Source organism: Hemicordylus capensis, chromosome 7 (genome assembly GCF_027244095.1).
Source record: "Hemicordylus capensis ecotype Gifberg chromosome 7, rHemCap1.1.pri, whole genome shotgun sequence".
Taxonomy (NCBI): Eukaryota; Metazoa; Chordata; class Lepidosauria; order Squamata; family Cordylidae; genus Hemicordylus; species Hemicordylus capensis.
In genome coordinates, this window is record NC_069663.1 from 35,382,766 (window position 1) to 35,397,789 (window position 15,024).

The 15,024-nt window shown below is 46.9% G+C and overlaps 1 protein-coding gene across 7 annotated transcripts in view; it reads right to left on the bottom strand.

Annotated features, from left to right (window-relative positions):
- The window catches only part of CSMD2 (CUB and Sushi multiple domains 2), a 684,208-nt gene that overhangs the window by 291,731 nt on the left and 377,453 nt on the right, over positions 1-15,024 (bottom strand). For 5 of the 7 annotated variants that reach the window (XM_053267553.1, XM_053267554.1, XM_053267552.1 and 2 more), the window contains exons 8-9: positions 7,716-7,803; positions 2,276-2,400 (exon numbers count right to left, since the gene is read on the bottom strand). The exons of 1 other annotated variant lie outside the window; for it this stretch is intronic. In XM_053267553.1, the coding sequence (XP_053123528.1) occupies positions 2,276-2,400; positions 7,716-7,803 (213 nt within the window). Of the gene's footprint in view, positions 1-1,934; positions 2,061-2,275; positions 2,401-7,715; positions 7,804-15,024 lie in introns of those variants that run through there. One more of the 7 variants, XM_053267557.1, reaches the window with a different exon arrangement.

Consider the following 15,024-nt stretch of genomic DNA (forward strand, 5'->3'; position numbering starts at 1 on the left):
TTTACTATGAATAATTTGAGGAAGTAATCGATTTAGCACACTTCACCTTATGAAGACAAACCTCATAAAAATAAATTCACCAAAATTCCCCCCTCTGCCCAATCACTCTTAAATTGGGGATGGGTGGTAGCCTCCAGCCATTAGGCACTATCTACCAGCCCACCCCACTCCTTTGGGGCAGATCCACTTTCTGCCCCCAATCTGCCCCTAAGACACCCAAACTTCAAAAATTCTCAAAAAATCAGCCCTCTGCCCAATCCCCCTGAAATTGGGGTGGTAGCCTGCACCCATTAGGCACTACCACCCCACCCCACTCCTTTTGCCCAGATCCCATGCTATGCCCCCGAACTGCCCCAAAGTCACTAAAACTTTAAAAATTCACAAAAAATCAACCATGAACCAAATCACCCGAATTTTTCAGGTCCGAAATTCGGATGATTCGGCTCGTGCCCGAAAAATATCGTGGGACATCGGGGGTGATTCGGTTCGGCCCCGAATCACCCAAAATTGTTCATTTCGGGCACAGATCGTTCTGTGCCCGAAATTTTTTGCACATCCCTACTCTCTTTGACGCCTCAATGAGTTGCTTCTCCAACTCCAGGTCACTCTCAACATTTTGATCTGGAGGGCGATAGCAAATCCCTAGAAATGCATTTCCTTTCAGTCCTCATATTGTTACCCATAATGATTGTGTAGAAGATTCTGATCCTCCTAGGTTTTCTAGCTTGTTAGACCCCAAATTCACACACCCCACCCCTTTGTCCTTTCTGTAGAGTTTGTATCCAGGAATAACAGTGTCCCACTGGTTCTCACTGTTCCACAAGGTTTCCATTATGCCCACTATATCTATTTTTTCATTAGCAACCAAGCACTCCAGCTCACCCATCTTGGCTTGGAGGCTTCTGGCATTGGTTTATATAAACACCTATGCGCTGAGTCTCTTACCTGGCATTGGCGTGGGCTATCTCCCTTACTGTCATTTGACCTTTTTGACTAGCTCTCCTGGCTCTACTCTGTCCCCTTCTGGTTCATCTGAAACATTTGCATATTTCAGATGCCAAATATCCGCTTGTGATGACAAAATCCCTTGAAGCTGGTATGGATTCCAGGATTATAAAGATGTGGGAGTGTCAAGCAATCATCAACTAAAGGAGAGTGAACAGAAATGCCAAAATCCTGCAAAAGTTATCTGAAGTCCAACAATTACCAGGAGATCTGCTGACCCTCAGGACCACCATCCACTTGTGCTACGGCAGACAGGGAAGAGGCAGAACTCCCAACACTCACCTCCTGGCTATCAGAACTCCTTTAAGAAAAACTCACCTCTTCCCTTAGCTTCTTACAGAGCTCTGGCTGTCCTACCAGCCCAGAGGAAGAGCTCTGATTTCACACTCCTGCCTGTGGCTTCCAGTGGCATCTGGTGGGCCACTGTGTGAAACAGGATGCTGGACTAGATGGGCCTCCTTGGGCCTGATCCAGCAGGACTGTGCTTATGTCCACATGGGACACAAAGGTTTCTATTTTAATGCCAAGAATTTCTGCAGGGTCATCAGAAGTATCCTTCTTATGATCACTCGCACTGCAGCATGTCCATGTATGTTAAACAGAATGATGTCATCATCGCAACAACACAGGAAATTCAGAGAGCACTCTTGAAACATCTCTTAAGAAAACCTCCCAGCCCACTGAATACGTTCCCCCTTGCCCTCTTTCTCTTTGGAGCCTGAATACTGCTCTTCCTCCCTGCTTGCTCTCCAAGGACGCCTCATCACCAGGGCTTGAAAAATACTGTGCATTGGAGCACCTATAAATGCAATGCTAGAGCCTAGTATCTGACATAGCTGCAAGCCAGGCTCATGTCTTTCCTTGGCAAAGCTACAAGTTTGACATTGGCTCAGTCAAGATACACAAGGAAGGCTGTGCAAGAAGCTTACCTTCAACTTCTAGCAACTGGTCACACCTCACCAGGGCACCCCTACCTTAGCTTTTCAGAAACCTTCATTTACAAACATAAACAAAAAAGAAGCAATTAAACCTGCTCCAGTCCTGTTGCAGGCCACACACTTTGCTAAATTAATGGGCCAGCCAAGCTTCTCAGCAAGGAGGTTAATGGATACGGTCTGGAAAAGGGACCCCTACTGGATGAGCTTGATACAGTTCACAGCACCGCAATTTCCCTCCCCTTTCCTCCCTTAAAACAAACCCCCAAGAAGGTGGAAATTGAAACCAATTTCCTCCTCAATTTGGAGCTTTCAGCAAATTTGGCTCGCCTCACCTCTACACACAGGCCTCTGGTCACTCCAGGCTGCTATCATGTCGCTCAGCTTCTTACAGGTGATGCTTTTGGAGCCCTGCAAATCATAGCCTTCGTTGCAGGTGAACTGGACACTGGATCCTAACCTGAAAGGCAGAAGAGATGCCCCTTTCAGCCTCAGAATCAGACTTGGCTCAGAGAGCTAAAGGTTGGGCTTTGTGCTTTCTTGTTTCAAATCAGAGGATCATTCCTGTAAGCAATTTCACAGCCAGTCCCATCAGAAATGCTTGGGATGGTGGATAAATGCAGATCACCACCAACTTGCACCTGATTAAGCAAATCTAGAGGGGAGATGTGAGAATGCCTCTCTTTGCATCCTTGCTGGCTAAATCTTAGCTTGTACCGCTATGGGAGAGACACCTTGATGCCTCTCACAGATCATAATGATACATGTGGGGAAAAGACCGCTGGCCTCTAGGAGCTGTTGGGCCTTTTTAGGTATCATTGGTTAAAACCAGCCACTTGCACTGTGCCCAGATCTAGTGCAGACAGACATCAGGGAACGTCCAAATATCCCAAGTAAAGAGAGTGCTCCAAGTAATGCACGAAGCCAGCTCCCCTAAAAGCACATCCTTTCAGATGCTGGCTGGCATCCACACTGTGACTCAATAGTCCTCCCCAAGAGTTACTCTGTAGGACTACTCAGCTGTAATTTAGTCTGATGTCAGTCACTGACTCTAGAAATTTAGATTACAAAGCTGACACCCAGACTAACTCTCCGCCAATGTGCTGAGGTTTTCTGCTGTGCAAAGGGGTGTGTGGGCTCGTAAGAAAATTTCAATAAACAGATAGATAAATAAATAAATAAATAAATAGTCAGTGTCCTGCCTTCTGCATTGGCCCCAGAACTATGTCCCTGAGGACTGGAGGATAATGAAAATCATCCCTCATTGCTTGTGCCATGGAAAACTCTGGTGTATCAGTAGAGGGTTAGTCTGCATATTTTTAGTCTATATAAATGTATTTTTGGTACACTGTATAAAAATATAAAAATATAAAAATGGTGGCAGGATCATTGAGATTATGAAGTCCATTGGATATTTAGCTTCATTTGACCTATTTAGGGACTGATATATGGTTTTATGTATGCTCCATTGTGTTCAAATCTATGGTAGTAAGATGTAGCAGAATCAGGATGTCCAATTTAGTGGTGGGTCCAGGTGTATTTAATGAAGTTGGGCAGACAGAGCCTCTTTAAGCTGTTAGACTGCACCCACCCCCAATGAGGCAGATAAAAGGAGTTAAAGGGCCACAACTTTATTCAAATTATTCAGAAAAGGAGGATTGGCTCCCCACCTCCCACAGTGCAGAAACTAAAGATTCGCTGACTGCATGTTTGACAAGATTTGTAAAGATGGAAATCACCTATATTCAGCAACTCAAGTTATATTCAAGCACATTCCTTCCACAGATGTTACTTCCCGCTTTGCATTTGTGAGTTGTCACCTTCCCTAGGGCTGGAATTGAAATTTATTCTCACACCTATTAATTTTTGTGATGAAGGGCTTTTGAGTACTTAATTGTTTCTATGTATTTATTTGACATGGTAATACATTTTTGATCTTGATCTATGGATATGGATATTGTTCACTAATATTATATCGAGTGTATTATTGACCAGCTATTATGTATATGTTTTCTTAGCAAGACTTGCTTGTGAAAAAGCAACATTAAAAATATTAAATCAAATAAAAATATACAGAAATAAAAGTACATTTTCATGGGTATCCAGACATGCAGCGGCAGTAGTCCCTTCACTTGACAAAACAAATGTGTGAATACACTCAAAGCAATTCAAGTGCCAAACCCAAAACACTTCCTTGTCTTAAATCTTGCTGTTTTGCTTTGCAGTGTTTTATGACCTGCAACATGTGTGAGCCTATCTGTAAGCCCATCAAGAGTGACTTTTGGACACTTCAAAAGGGCGTTTCCCCATCCCTGTTCTAAATAGTTGCACTGCTCCATCTGCCCAAAACATCATCATGAGATCTCTTGAGAATGTCAAGTCAACGCCATGCTTGACCAGCACAGCAAAACAACGTCACATTTAGTGCTTATTCTGAGTTTGCTTTTTGTGGGGTTTTTTTTTGGGGGGGGGGGGTGTCGTAGCTCAGTGGCAGAGCTAGAAAACCCCTCTGCCTGAGACCCCAGAGAGCAGCTAAAAGTCAAAATAGACTGCTATGAACCAATGATCTGACTTCGTAGAAGGGTAGTTTAATATGCCAAGAGGATTGGGCGGTTAGTATCCGAAGACACTGCAAGGTGGTATATCTTCCCACTCCTCCATTTCCCATTGGACAAAGTGCCAGATTTCAGAAGAAATTGTATTATTTGGGGTGAAAATCAAAAGACAGCCTTTAGCGAACAAAACAGCAATTGACAAAGAAATAAGATTAGATATTGATCGCTTTGCACACTCCTCTCACATACACAACGTGAAGACAGTGATGAGCTTTTTGTAAGCAAAAGGCAAGGAAGGGGTGGCAAAGAGATGAAAGCAGCGGCTCACACAACTGGAATCCTCACAGGGTTGGGTCACATGCATGTCCGTGTCTCCTTAGTCCAGTCCTGTAAAAGTCCTCCTGGAAGCCATGCTCTGTCCTCCTTTTGCTCTCTCCCAAAGTCTCAGAGAACACTGGGGAGGGGGGTTACTTCACCCAATGACTCCTCCGGCCAGGCCAGTCCTTTTGTTGAGCCTCTCCGCGGAGGACTTCAACCTTTTCTCCCATCTCTTCTCCCATCTCCACAGGAACTGCTGTCATCATTGACCTGGCCTTCCTAAATAGCCCTGAACAATTCCATGTGGCCTCCCCTTGCCCGGAAGTCCTGCCCCTGCATGCACTTCTGATTCCTTCATCCCTATCTCTGGGGCCTGTGCCTCACCATTTGGGCCCGCCGCAGAGCTGCACAGAGGCCCATCACCTTCAAAAGATGCAATTGCACATGCCTCGGCGTTAGGTTCCTCCGTGACTGCAATATGCTTGGCTCTGGGCCCACTGGACCTTGCCCCCATTGGCAGTCCTCAAGGAGCACTAGAAAAGACAGGAACTCCCACCACCAGAGCCAGCTTGAGGACAGGTGAGTCAGAAGGGCCACAGACAGCAGAGCCCCAACAGTTGGTTTCTCAGCACTCAATAACAACCTGAAGCCAAAGGTCATAGAGTTTGATCTGAAATGGTCCAATTCATATGCAAACACACACACACACACACACACACACACAGCCACCTGATGTTGTGTCCAAGTGATAAACTTGAAGCAATGGTCTTTTTGACCCTGAGTAATGTTTATTGCTGCCTTCGTCCTGCTACCATGGTAGACTCTCATTTTGTTAAGGTTTTTATGTCTGATATATTTTTCTTTTGGACTGTTTTAAATTGCTGTTCCTTGCTTTGAGCAGGTGTGTAGTGTACTTCTTGGCTTCTCTGGCTGTTGCGGGGGTGGGGGGATGGCCATGGGGGCTTTCATGGAGGGCGCCTGCACTTCTGAATTTGCATCTACATCACTGGCTTTAAGTAAAGTAAAGTTGTGCCACTGAGGCCCTGAGTACATGGTAGCAAAATGGTAACAAAAAGACCCCTCATAATCTAAAGAAATAAAAATTGGCTCATGTGAAAGCGACCAGAGTGTCTGTTGTCTTTCTGTGGGCTTGAGGAAGTGAGCTACATGGACAACCATGGATCCAGCCAAGTGTGAGAGCAGTTGAGAGACCTGGGTTCAAATTCCCCTTCCATACTGAATTCACTGAAGGTATGCAGAAAGTTCGTGGAGAAGAAAAGAAATACCTTGGAAGCCAAGTGTCATGTCAAGTGGGATAACTTGTGCAGATATCACACATATCACCATGGACAACCCAAGATTTTATGTGCAAGCCATTTTCTGTAAAGACGCATCCTATCAGTTTCCATAGTGGAAAATGTTAGATATTTCCATGATCCACCCTGAGACACAATTTATTGGGAATGTAAATCTTCCAACACACTGATACAGGCCATGGATGGCTCTACCTAAATTTAAAACTGGAGAGTGTATCCCTGGAGTCAGTGCAAGTTCAGCAGATGGAGCAAGAGAATTAGAAGTTCATCCGATGGATGAACTCTACATTTCAATATTGTGGAAGAGACTACTTGGTCATTGCACCCAAGCATCCCTCCCCTGAAAGGCTCAGACTGCTTCATATCTACTGATTTTTTGGCATCTAGTAAAATCATGTTTGTTCTACCAGGGGAAGCTTGGGAGATGTTAGGCTCTCTTCAACTTGTGGTTTTATTGGGCGTATTATTTTATTGTTGTTTTAATAGGTTATACATATATAATTTCATACGCAAGCTGCTTTGGGGCATGACAAACAACCACCTAGAAATATACACAAACCAAATAAAGCAGTCTGCACATTAAAAGAGGCTCCAAACTAAGATCCATTGGTCTCACCCCAAGATAAAATGGCACATGTTCTTTTGATCCCTTCACAATATTGGGGAAAGATCACCAAAGGAATATCATGCCACCAAAACATGGTGTCATAGAGAGGTCACAGACTGGCTGCTTAATAATGCAAGAAGTGCTCTGCTGGATAAAATGAAGGATCCATTCAGCGAAACAACATGTTTCCCACAGTGGCCAATCAGATGTCTCTGAGCAGCCTACAGCAAGATTTTAAGACAACAGACCATCTTGACTCCTTAAAGCAAAGTGTGTCGTTGAGTCGGTGTCGACTCCTGGCAACCACAGAGCAGGTTCGAATCCCTGCTGGTGTGTTTGACCATGGCAGCAGTGATATAGGAACATGCTGAAAAGCATCACCTCACACTGTGCGGGTGATGGCCACGGTAAACCCCTCCTGTATTCTACCAAAGACAACCACAGGGCTCTGTGGTCACCAGGAGTCGACAACGACTTGACGGCACACTTAACCTTTTTAATAGTGACCACAGTAATCGAACTGTGAGTGAATAACTGTGGAGGATAATCTATCCTCCTCTGTCTCATCTTCTTTCAAAGGCATCTAAGCTATTACCACTTTTAAAGGCATGTGGCCATCGCCACATCTTGGAGCAATGGAATCCATAGATTAATTAGGCACTGAGTCAAGAAGTCCTTTTGTTTCTCTGTCCTGAATCTACTTTTCAGTTAGTGCTGGGGAGAAGAGACAAGATGTAATTAATGTAATACAGGGGTTCCCAGCCTAGGTACCTAGGTAGTCTTGTTGGACTACAATCCCCAGAATCTTCAGCCCCAATGGCCCAAAGGAATGATGGGAACTGTAGTTCAACAACATCTGGAGATCCAAGGCTGGGAACACCTGATACAATGTACTGTGACCTCTCGGAGACTGTAAGAAGAAGAAGAGGAGGGGGAGGTGAAGAAAAACCCAGGGGAAAGACAAAATATGCATTCTTACCTGAAATCATTTCCTATCCTCTTGCCTCTGTCTGGAATCCCAGGGTCCGGACACATGTTATGTCCCTGGGACACACCAACCTGTGTTACTACAAAGCAAAAAACAGCACATACAGAGATAGAATAGAGCACTTTTAAAAACATCAGCTGTTTCAGTGTTGGTGGATGCGAAGAGGAAAATGGACAATTACAAGTTGGGATGCATTTGGCCCGTGTGGCCCCCCCACCCCACCCGGTCCCCACGTTAATGCCTACTTAGGGGGAAAGTGCAGTGGAAAGCATTTCAGCTCCATTTAGATACCATGGGGATTCTTGGCACAGACACAACTGCTTCCCCACTGCCCTCCTCTGCCCACAACCCTGAGTCACAACTGAAGAAGTCGACTAAGTTTTCATGATGCTTCCAAAGCTGGCTAAGAAAAACGGCACCAGTGGAATGATACAGACCTTTCTCGAAAACCCAGCTACCACCTGGAAGATGCTAATGGAAGGCATGGCCAAATTGAAGAGGAAAAGAAAAGAACTATACAAGATGATACCAAAGGTGTGTAAAGATAATGGAGGGGGCGGGGGAGGATAGAAGCTAGCCAGGATGTGTCAAAGCTGGTAATTCAGTTTAAATGTGGAAAACCTGAAATGGAGCAACCTCTTCCCATTAACATAGAAAAAACAAAAAACAGTGAGTTCCAAAATAATGATTCCCTCCCAACTGCCCACTTGCTCCCTTTGCCACTCACTAAACAGCAGTAGCGAAGGACCTAAACATAAAAACTGCATTGGTCTAACCAGGATAAAATAAGATCCAGAGGATATATGCCCACTCCAACTGCTAATGGGGCAAAAAGAAATTCCAATAAAAAAGAAATATATATATAAACAAATAAAATAGATTTGACTGTACGCGTCCCATGCGTAATGAAGACAAACACAAAAACAGTTTTCCTCCCCACTCTCTTTTTTGTCATGGAGTGTTGAGTGTAGGGTGGAGTGGGGAAGGAATTGTGAACGTTCTTTGCAATGAATGCAAAAGCAACAGAGCATGAAACACAAATGAGCATGCTTCATTCCTACTAAGTTCCTGGTCAATCGCTTATTTTAAAAGACATATATCTAGTGGACTTGAATCTTTACTGTATCGGAGCAGAGCCCTAGAGAAGGAATGGGTGTAAACAGTGATAATGCAATGATTAAAAACTAGCAGTTTCTACCATTGGGCCTAACAGGGCCAATTCACAAATGCAACAACAAACTTAGGTTTACCAGAGTGTGTGCCCTCCATGTAAAGCCGTGGCCAATAATAGCTCCCCAACAAGCATCTTTGCACAATCCAAGAGTTTGCTGCCATACTTGTTTGTTACATTTACCTGTGACAGGTGAAGCTGCCCTTCCAGCGTGGCTTTGGTGGGGCACAGGTTCGAGTAACAGTACACCATTAATCCATCTATGTACATACTAGTTTTCTTCCACATAAGATGTACTGCCCTTGAGTCCAAATATCAAAACAACATGTCTGCAACTCAACACATCTTTAACACAATAGAGGTGCTTAGCTGCTTAAAGCAAATATTCTAAAGCCAGGCTTCTGTTGAATCTCCACACACTCCGAGGCCCTCCCACCCACAGACAGGCCCTTACTGCTTCGGGGACAGAGAACCACCACATCAACCTGCAGTACCTGAACAAAATACAGAGCTGTTGACGCTCACATATGAAAACTGCCCCATGGGCCATGCAACAAATCCACATACCATCCCATGAACCATAACCTCTTCAGAAGCACAGCATCGCCCCTCAGGTCTTTATGCATGCAAGTGGCATGCAAGACCAGTTCCACAAAACCCTCCCATAGGTATGCACCTAAGGAATTGCTCCAGGATCTAAGACATCGACACAGAATGCCAGGAGAACCTCTCCATCCATATGTACCACACTTCTAACATGGGATGCAGACTCATTCTCCATGCTGGAGGCAATTGCCTGCTGGCCTTTTACTGCTGCACACATATCCCCCCACCCTTTGCTTGTGGATCCATTGGCTAGAATGCCTAGAAGCTGCACACCGCCCCCCTCCTTCGTAGACAGGTGAAGGCAAACAACCACACCACTGCCCCCACCCGGAATACAGACAGGTGCCTCAGTAGCATTACATCTTGTCACAGAGATGTGACCCCCAGTGCTGCTGAGGTTACATGGTAAGAGGCCTGAGCTTCCAGACCTTCTCTGCCTGTCTAGCTTAGGAGGATTGGTGCGGGGAATCGAGCCTAGGTTTCTTTGTTTTGCCTCCCATCTCCTTTCCTTCCTGTCCATGTCTTGGAAATCTCACACTCACAGGCTAGACTTTGGGTCCCCGGATGTTGTTGGACTACAACTTGCAGTCATCCCCAGTGATCCTACTCAAGGAAATTGTGGCAGGGGGATGATGGGAGTTGTAGTAAACAATATCTGGGGACCTAAGGATGGGAACCCTTGCTTGAGGGGAGCTCAGGCAAGACCCAGCTAGTCCCAGGACAAGGCACCAGGCAGGCAGGGTACAGCTTGCTTTTGGGGGTTGTTGAAGAGAGCACCATTTTGCATCCCCTACACAAAAGGGAGGAGAGGAACAAGACTCCCCTGGAGGCAGCTGCTGCTGCTGCTTAATGCTCCCACACGAAGGGCTGCCGTCCAGGGGAAATCAGCAGCAGCCATACTCCTCACACTTTTAGCAAGGCCCACAAATATGCCAAGCCCATCTGCCTAGTGTGGTTGGATCCAGCAGCTTTTGTTGCAAAAGCTGCAGAGAGTGCAACCCTCTCTTGGGACTTGGTCTTTAATGAGTTCTGAACCCAGAGCCTGACTGATATGGCTTCAGTGCTGTCACCAAACTTGCACACTAAAACACGCCCCCACCCATTGAATACATTTCTGCAGTAAGCGTGGAAGAGCAAAAATACAGGAAACAAACATTTATTCCAACTAATGAGGAAATGGACAGGAACTGGTCAGCCAACCAACAAAACTGCGTTCAGGCAGGAAACACTCTTATGTCTGGCTTCAAAAGCCACTGAGCTTCAAAAGCCACCCACAATGCACCAGGCCATACTGAGGCTCTGTCTCACACAGGCCACGTCATATTCCTGCTGTACCTTTCGCCTGCCAGCTTTCATACTGGTTCTGTCTCCGCCCACTAGGCTCTGCCTTCCCTGGCTCTGCCCTTGCTACATCCACAAGAATGGTGTTTTGAACACCATGCATGTTTTAACTCACAGAGGCATTGACAAGTGGCAACAGACAATAAATCTATCTATCTAAGTCTCTAAGGCATACCTGTGGCTAATCCCATGCGTGGCAGCTCTCACGAGAGTTCAGAGAGATGCCGGATAACCAAGGGATGGGTGGGAGGGAGGAAAATGGCAGCTGCAGCTGGTGAAGAAAATGCCGGCCGGCCAGAAAGTAAGGGGGGGTGTCAAGAAAGGGGGGGTGGGACAAGAAGCCGGCCGACTGGCCAGCCCACCCACCCGCCAGGGGTGGGGGCAGGAGAAGAAGCCAGTGGCCGGCGGGTTAGCCGGCCAGAAACGGGGTGGGGGGAGAAGCCCACCTGCTCACAAGCGGAGGAGGAGAAGAAACCAGAGCCCGGCTGGCCAGAAAGCGGCAGGTGGGCCAGCCAACCAAAAACGGGGGGGGGAGGGGAGAAGCCTGCCCACCAGCCCGCCAAAAAGCTGAGGGGGTGGGGGTGGGAAAGGAAAAGATGGTCTACGGGCCATCAGGGAAAGAAGGCAGCAGCAGGTGAGTGGGCCAGCTGAAGGCGGAGATGTTCTGCGCCTGGCCCAGCTAGTTCCAATTAAAAGCAAAACATTCACCACTGCTTCCAATATACGGACCACAATCTACTCTATTATGGAACTTATTTTCCAGTGACGCCAAAGCTTTAGAACATGCCAAGGAGTTCTGCAATGCACTTACATTACTGGGAGCTGCACTGCAGGGGTTTTCAAGCTTGGATCCCCACGTGTTGTTGGACCCCTCCCACCATCCCTAGCGACAATGTCCAAAGGCTTTGGGACTTGCAGTCCAATGTTTGGGAGTCCCCACCCTCTTGGCACTTTTCTCAAGCCACAGCTAGGCAGGTTCCAGGAGAGTGGACGGTCCCAGTGCAAGTGGTTCAGAAGTGGGTGGTCCAGAATAGGCAGGACGGACTTCCAGAGTGTGAGCAAGCACCAGAAAGGCAAGAGGCAGGGGTGCCGTCAAAGTCAGGCAGGGTCCAAAGTCCAAGGGAGCAGTCAGGGAAAGGGAGAAGGGACTTCGGCAGTGTTCTCACCCCAGAAGCAAGTTGCTCAGAGGGTGGAAGAAGCTCTGTGGCCAGGGCTTTATAGGTCCTGGTGGACAGGGATTGGCCCTTGGGAATCAGCTGGCTGGGTGCTCAGACAGGCAGCCTAGGTGGTACCCTCAAAGCACAGAGCTCAGCTGCCAAGCGGGAAGCGGTGGCGGCAAAACATTAGTGGCACTGGAGGTCAGGCCCCAGAGCATGATGGCTGTGTGTGTGTGGCCGCCTGGCACACCTCACATCATCCTAAGAACCCTTGCATGGTACATGCACTAGGGCTTGCTTAGCATTATGGAAAGGAAGGCTTCAAGATTTCGAGTTGGAAGATCCCTCTCCCAGGTCCTATCCATCCAAAGTTTCCTTCCATTTATTTCTATTCGTCAGTTCATGGGTCCATTCAAGCACAGCCAGTTGTGACTGCATTGTGTGTTGCGGAGCAGCCAGACCTGTATCTGCCCACCCTCCCTTTCTACAAAGCACTAATAAAGGGATTTCCATCCATTCATTTCCTTGAGGGACAAGGCTCTATTCAATCAAAAGGTGTTTTTAATATCAGCTACAAGGTAAATGAGTTTCTTATTGTTTAGGGAAGCAACATCTTTAGGTTTGGGAGGGTTTTTTTTGGTGGTTTGTGTGTGTGTGTGTGTGTGCGTGCGTGCGCGTGCGTGCGTGTTTTACAGGCCCTTGTTTTAAAGCGTTTACCTGTAGTCCATTTTTTCCTCGAGCCCATCTTGTTTGTTTCATGGCTGGCAGTCTGTATAACTAGGGACAGGTCTGCTCACACACATATGAAATCAGGATGGGAAGAAAGAAGGCAGGCCACCTGATGCACTCTTTGAAGGCCTTGAGCACACAACCATTTGTGTCTATGGAGCCATATATCAACACAATGGCCAGGACCCAAAGAGCCTGTGTGTTGTGTCCCAGTGCTCAGACCCCTGACAGTGGCTGACACCCTGCCTGGTGCCAGCCTTGTGCAAAGAAGCTGCGCTGGGTCTGGAGTCTGCATTCCAGACGAGCGTTGCACTCGCGCAAACATGTTTGTGTTTGTGCCACAAGGTGCATAGCCTGTGCCACACCTCGTATGCTTTGCAGGAACTGTGGCGCAATAGCACAAGAGTGAAATTGCAAGCACCCCCGTGATTCCACACAGCTACTTGGCCTTTTTGCACCAGCACAACTTTGTTCACTGTGCAAGCACAGCATTTGTCAGAACGTCAGCCCGTGACTCCTCGAATGTGGCCCTTCAGCCATGCTCAACCAGGCAGGAGGTCTCATTGACCCTGAACCTGCCAGACCGAAGGGAAAGTCCCTGAAACATTCTCCAAGGCAAAGAATGCTGCCAAGTACCCCATGTGGCTGGTGGCCACGCGGGGGCGAGCCTTCTCGGTTGCTGCACTTGAAAACCCACCTCTTCACCCAAGCTGTTTCGGCTTTTTACATTTTTAGGTTTTAATTTGTGTTTGATTTCAAATTATTTAAATTGTTTTTAAGTTTTTGTGTATGTTTTTAACTTGTTTTTATGTTATTGTTAACCGCCCAGAGACTAAAATTTGAGGCGGCGTACAAATCTGTAAAAAAATAAAAATAAAATAAAATCCAAACCTGGGAGGGGAAGCTGCAGGTGTTTCCAGTGAAGAGTCTGAACTGGCCCCAAACCAAGGGTTTCTTTCCACCCAAAAAGGTTGCCGGGGGGGGGGGGCTTTGCTCCATGTGCCAACATTGAGAGAGGCTAAATTGTCGTGCACACTGGACAGGACCTTCTCTGTTGTTGCCCCCAAGCTCTGGAATGCTCTCCTGGTGAAAGTCCACTCTTTGGCATCTGTGGATGCTTTAAAAAAACAACAACAACTAAAGACCCTTTTACTTGTTCAGGCATTTACCCCGCTGCTGGGTTTTTCGGCTCTCCTGCTTCTGTCTTTTTATGGTGGCTGTTTTTCTGGTATTTTATTGTTTCTACTGTTTAACTGATTGTAAGGTTTTAAATGTGACCTTTATGGAGTTTTATTGTATTTTAACTTTTGTAAGCTGCCTTGGGATGCCTTTATGCAAGGCGGTATAAAACCTGAACAATAAATAAAAACAGCCCAAGGCTGTGGTTCCTGCTAGAGACCCTCACTGGGGAAGGCAGATGGCACGATCTGAGGCCATTCCATGGTTCCCATGCAGACCACCGCCCTTTTAGGCACCTTCAACTGTTTGGATGTTGTTCCAACAGAACCCAATGCTCAGCTGAGCCCTGATAGCCTCACATGGGGGCCTGAAGAGTGTTGTCAGTCTTCAGGCCCCATCTGAGGATTATAAGGGCTCAGCTGAGCTTTCAGTTCTGTTGGAGCAACTGCTACCTTCCTTGGGAACTCTCTAAGGTGCTGCAAAGTCTGAGGTCTTGCAGAGTCTCGCTGCCTGGAAATGTCGGGTATCTTGCTGGACGGCTGCTACTGAAGGGACCCTCCTGGAGGCTTCGTCCAGTGGCCATGCCTGGGGCAGGACAAGCTCATAAGGGCTTTGGGTTTTCTCTCTTTGAAGAGTAAGCACCCAGTCCATACCACCATCTCACAAACTATGCTACTCTGCTTGCTGCCACATAGGAAAGAGGGGAACAAAAAAGAAGCAGCGCCCCACCCACCCCAGATCCAGAATATGCACACACTTTGTTTCCGCTCTAGAGCAGACCACTGGACTTCTGCCTATGAGTGGCATCTGGCACAATCTGGAGACCTTGCACTAGAACTCAAACAAACTGACGGGAGGGAGGAGTGCTAACCATTGATTCAAATCTGCCCATAAAACAAATCAATTTGCTTGCAAGTATTCCCAATTACGGGTGGGTAACCCCTGCGAACCGAGCAAAGAGACACCTTTTAAAGTGGCGATTCTCTTATTTTAGCAAGGGAAGAGCAAACAGCCCTATCCAACCCCAGCACAGCATCCCTCCAGTGGCTGTTGTTGGTATCTGCCTTATGTTTCTTTTTAGATTGTGAGCCTTCTTAGCTTTTAACTGGAAAAGCAG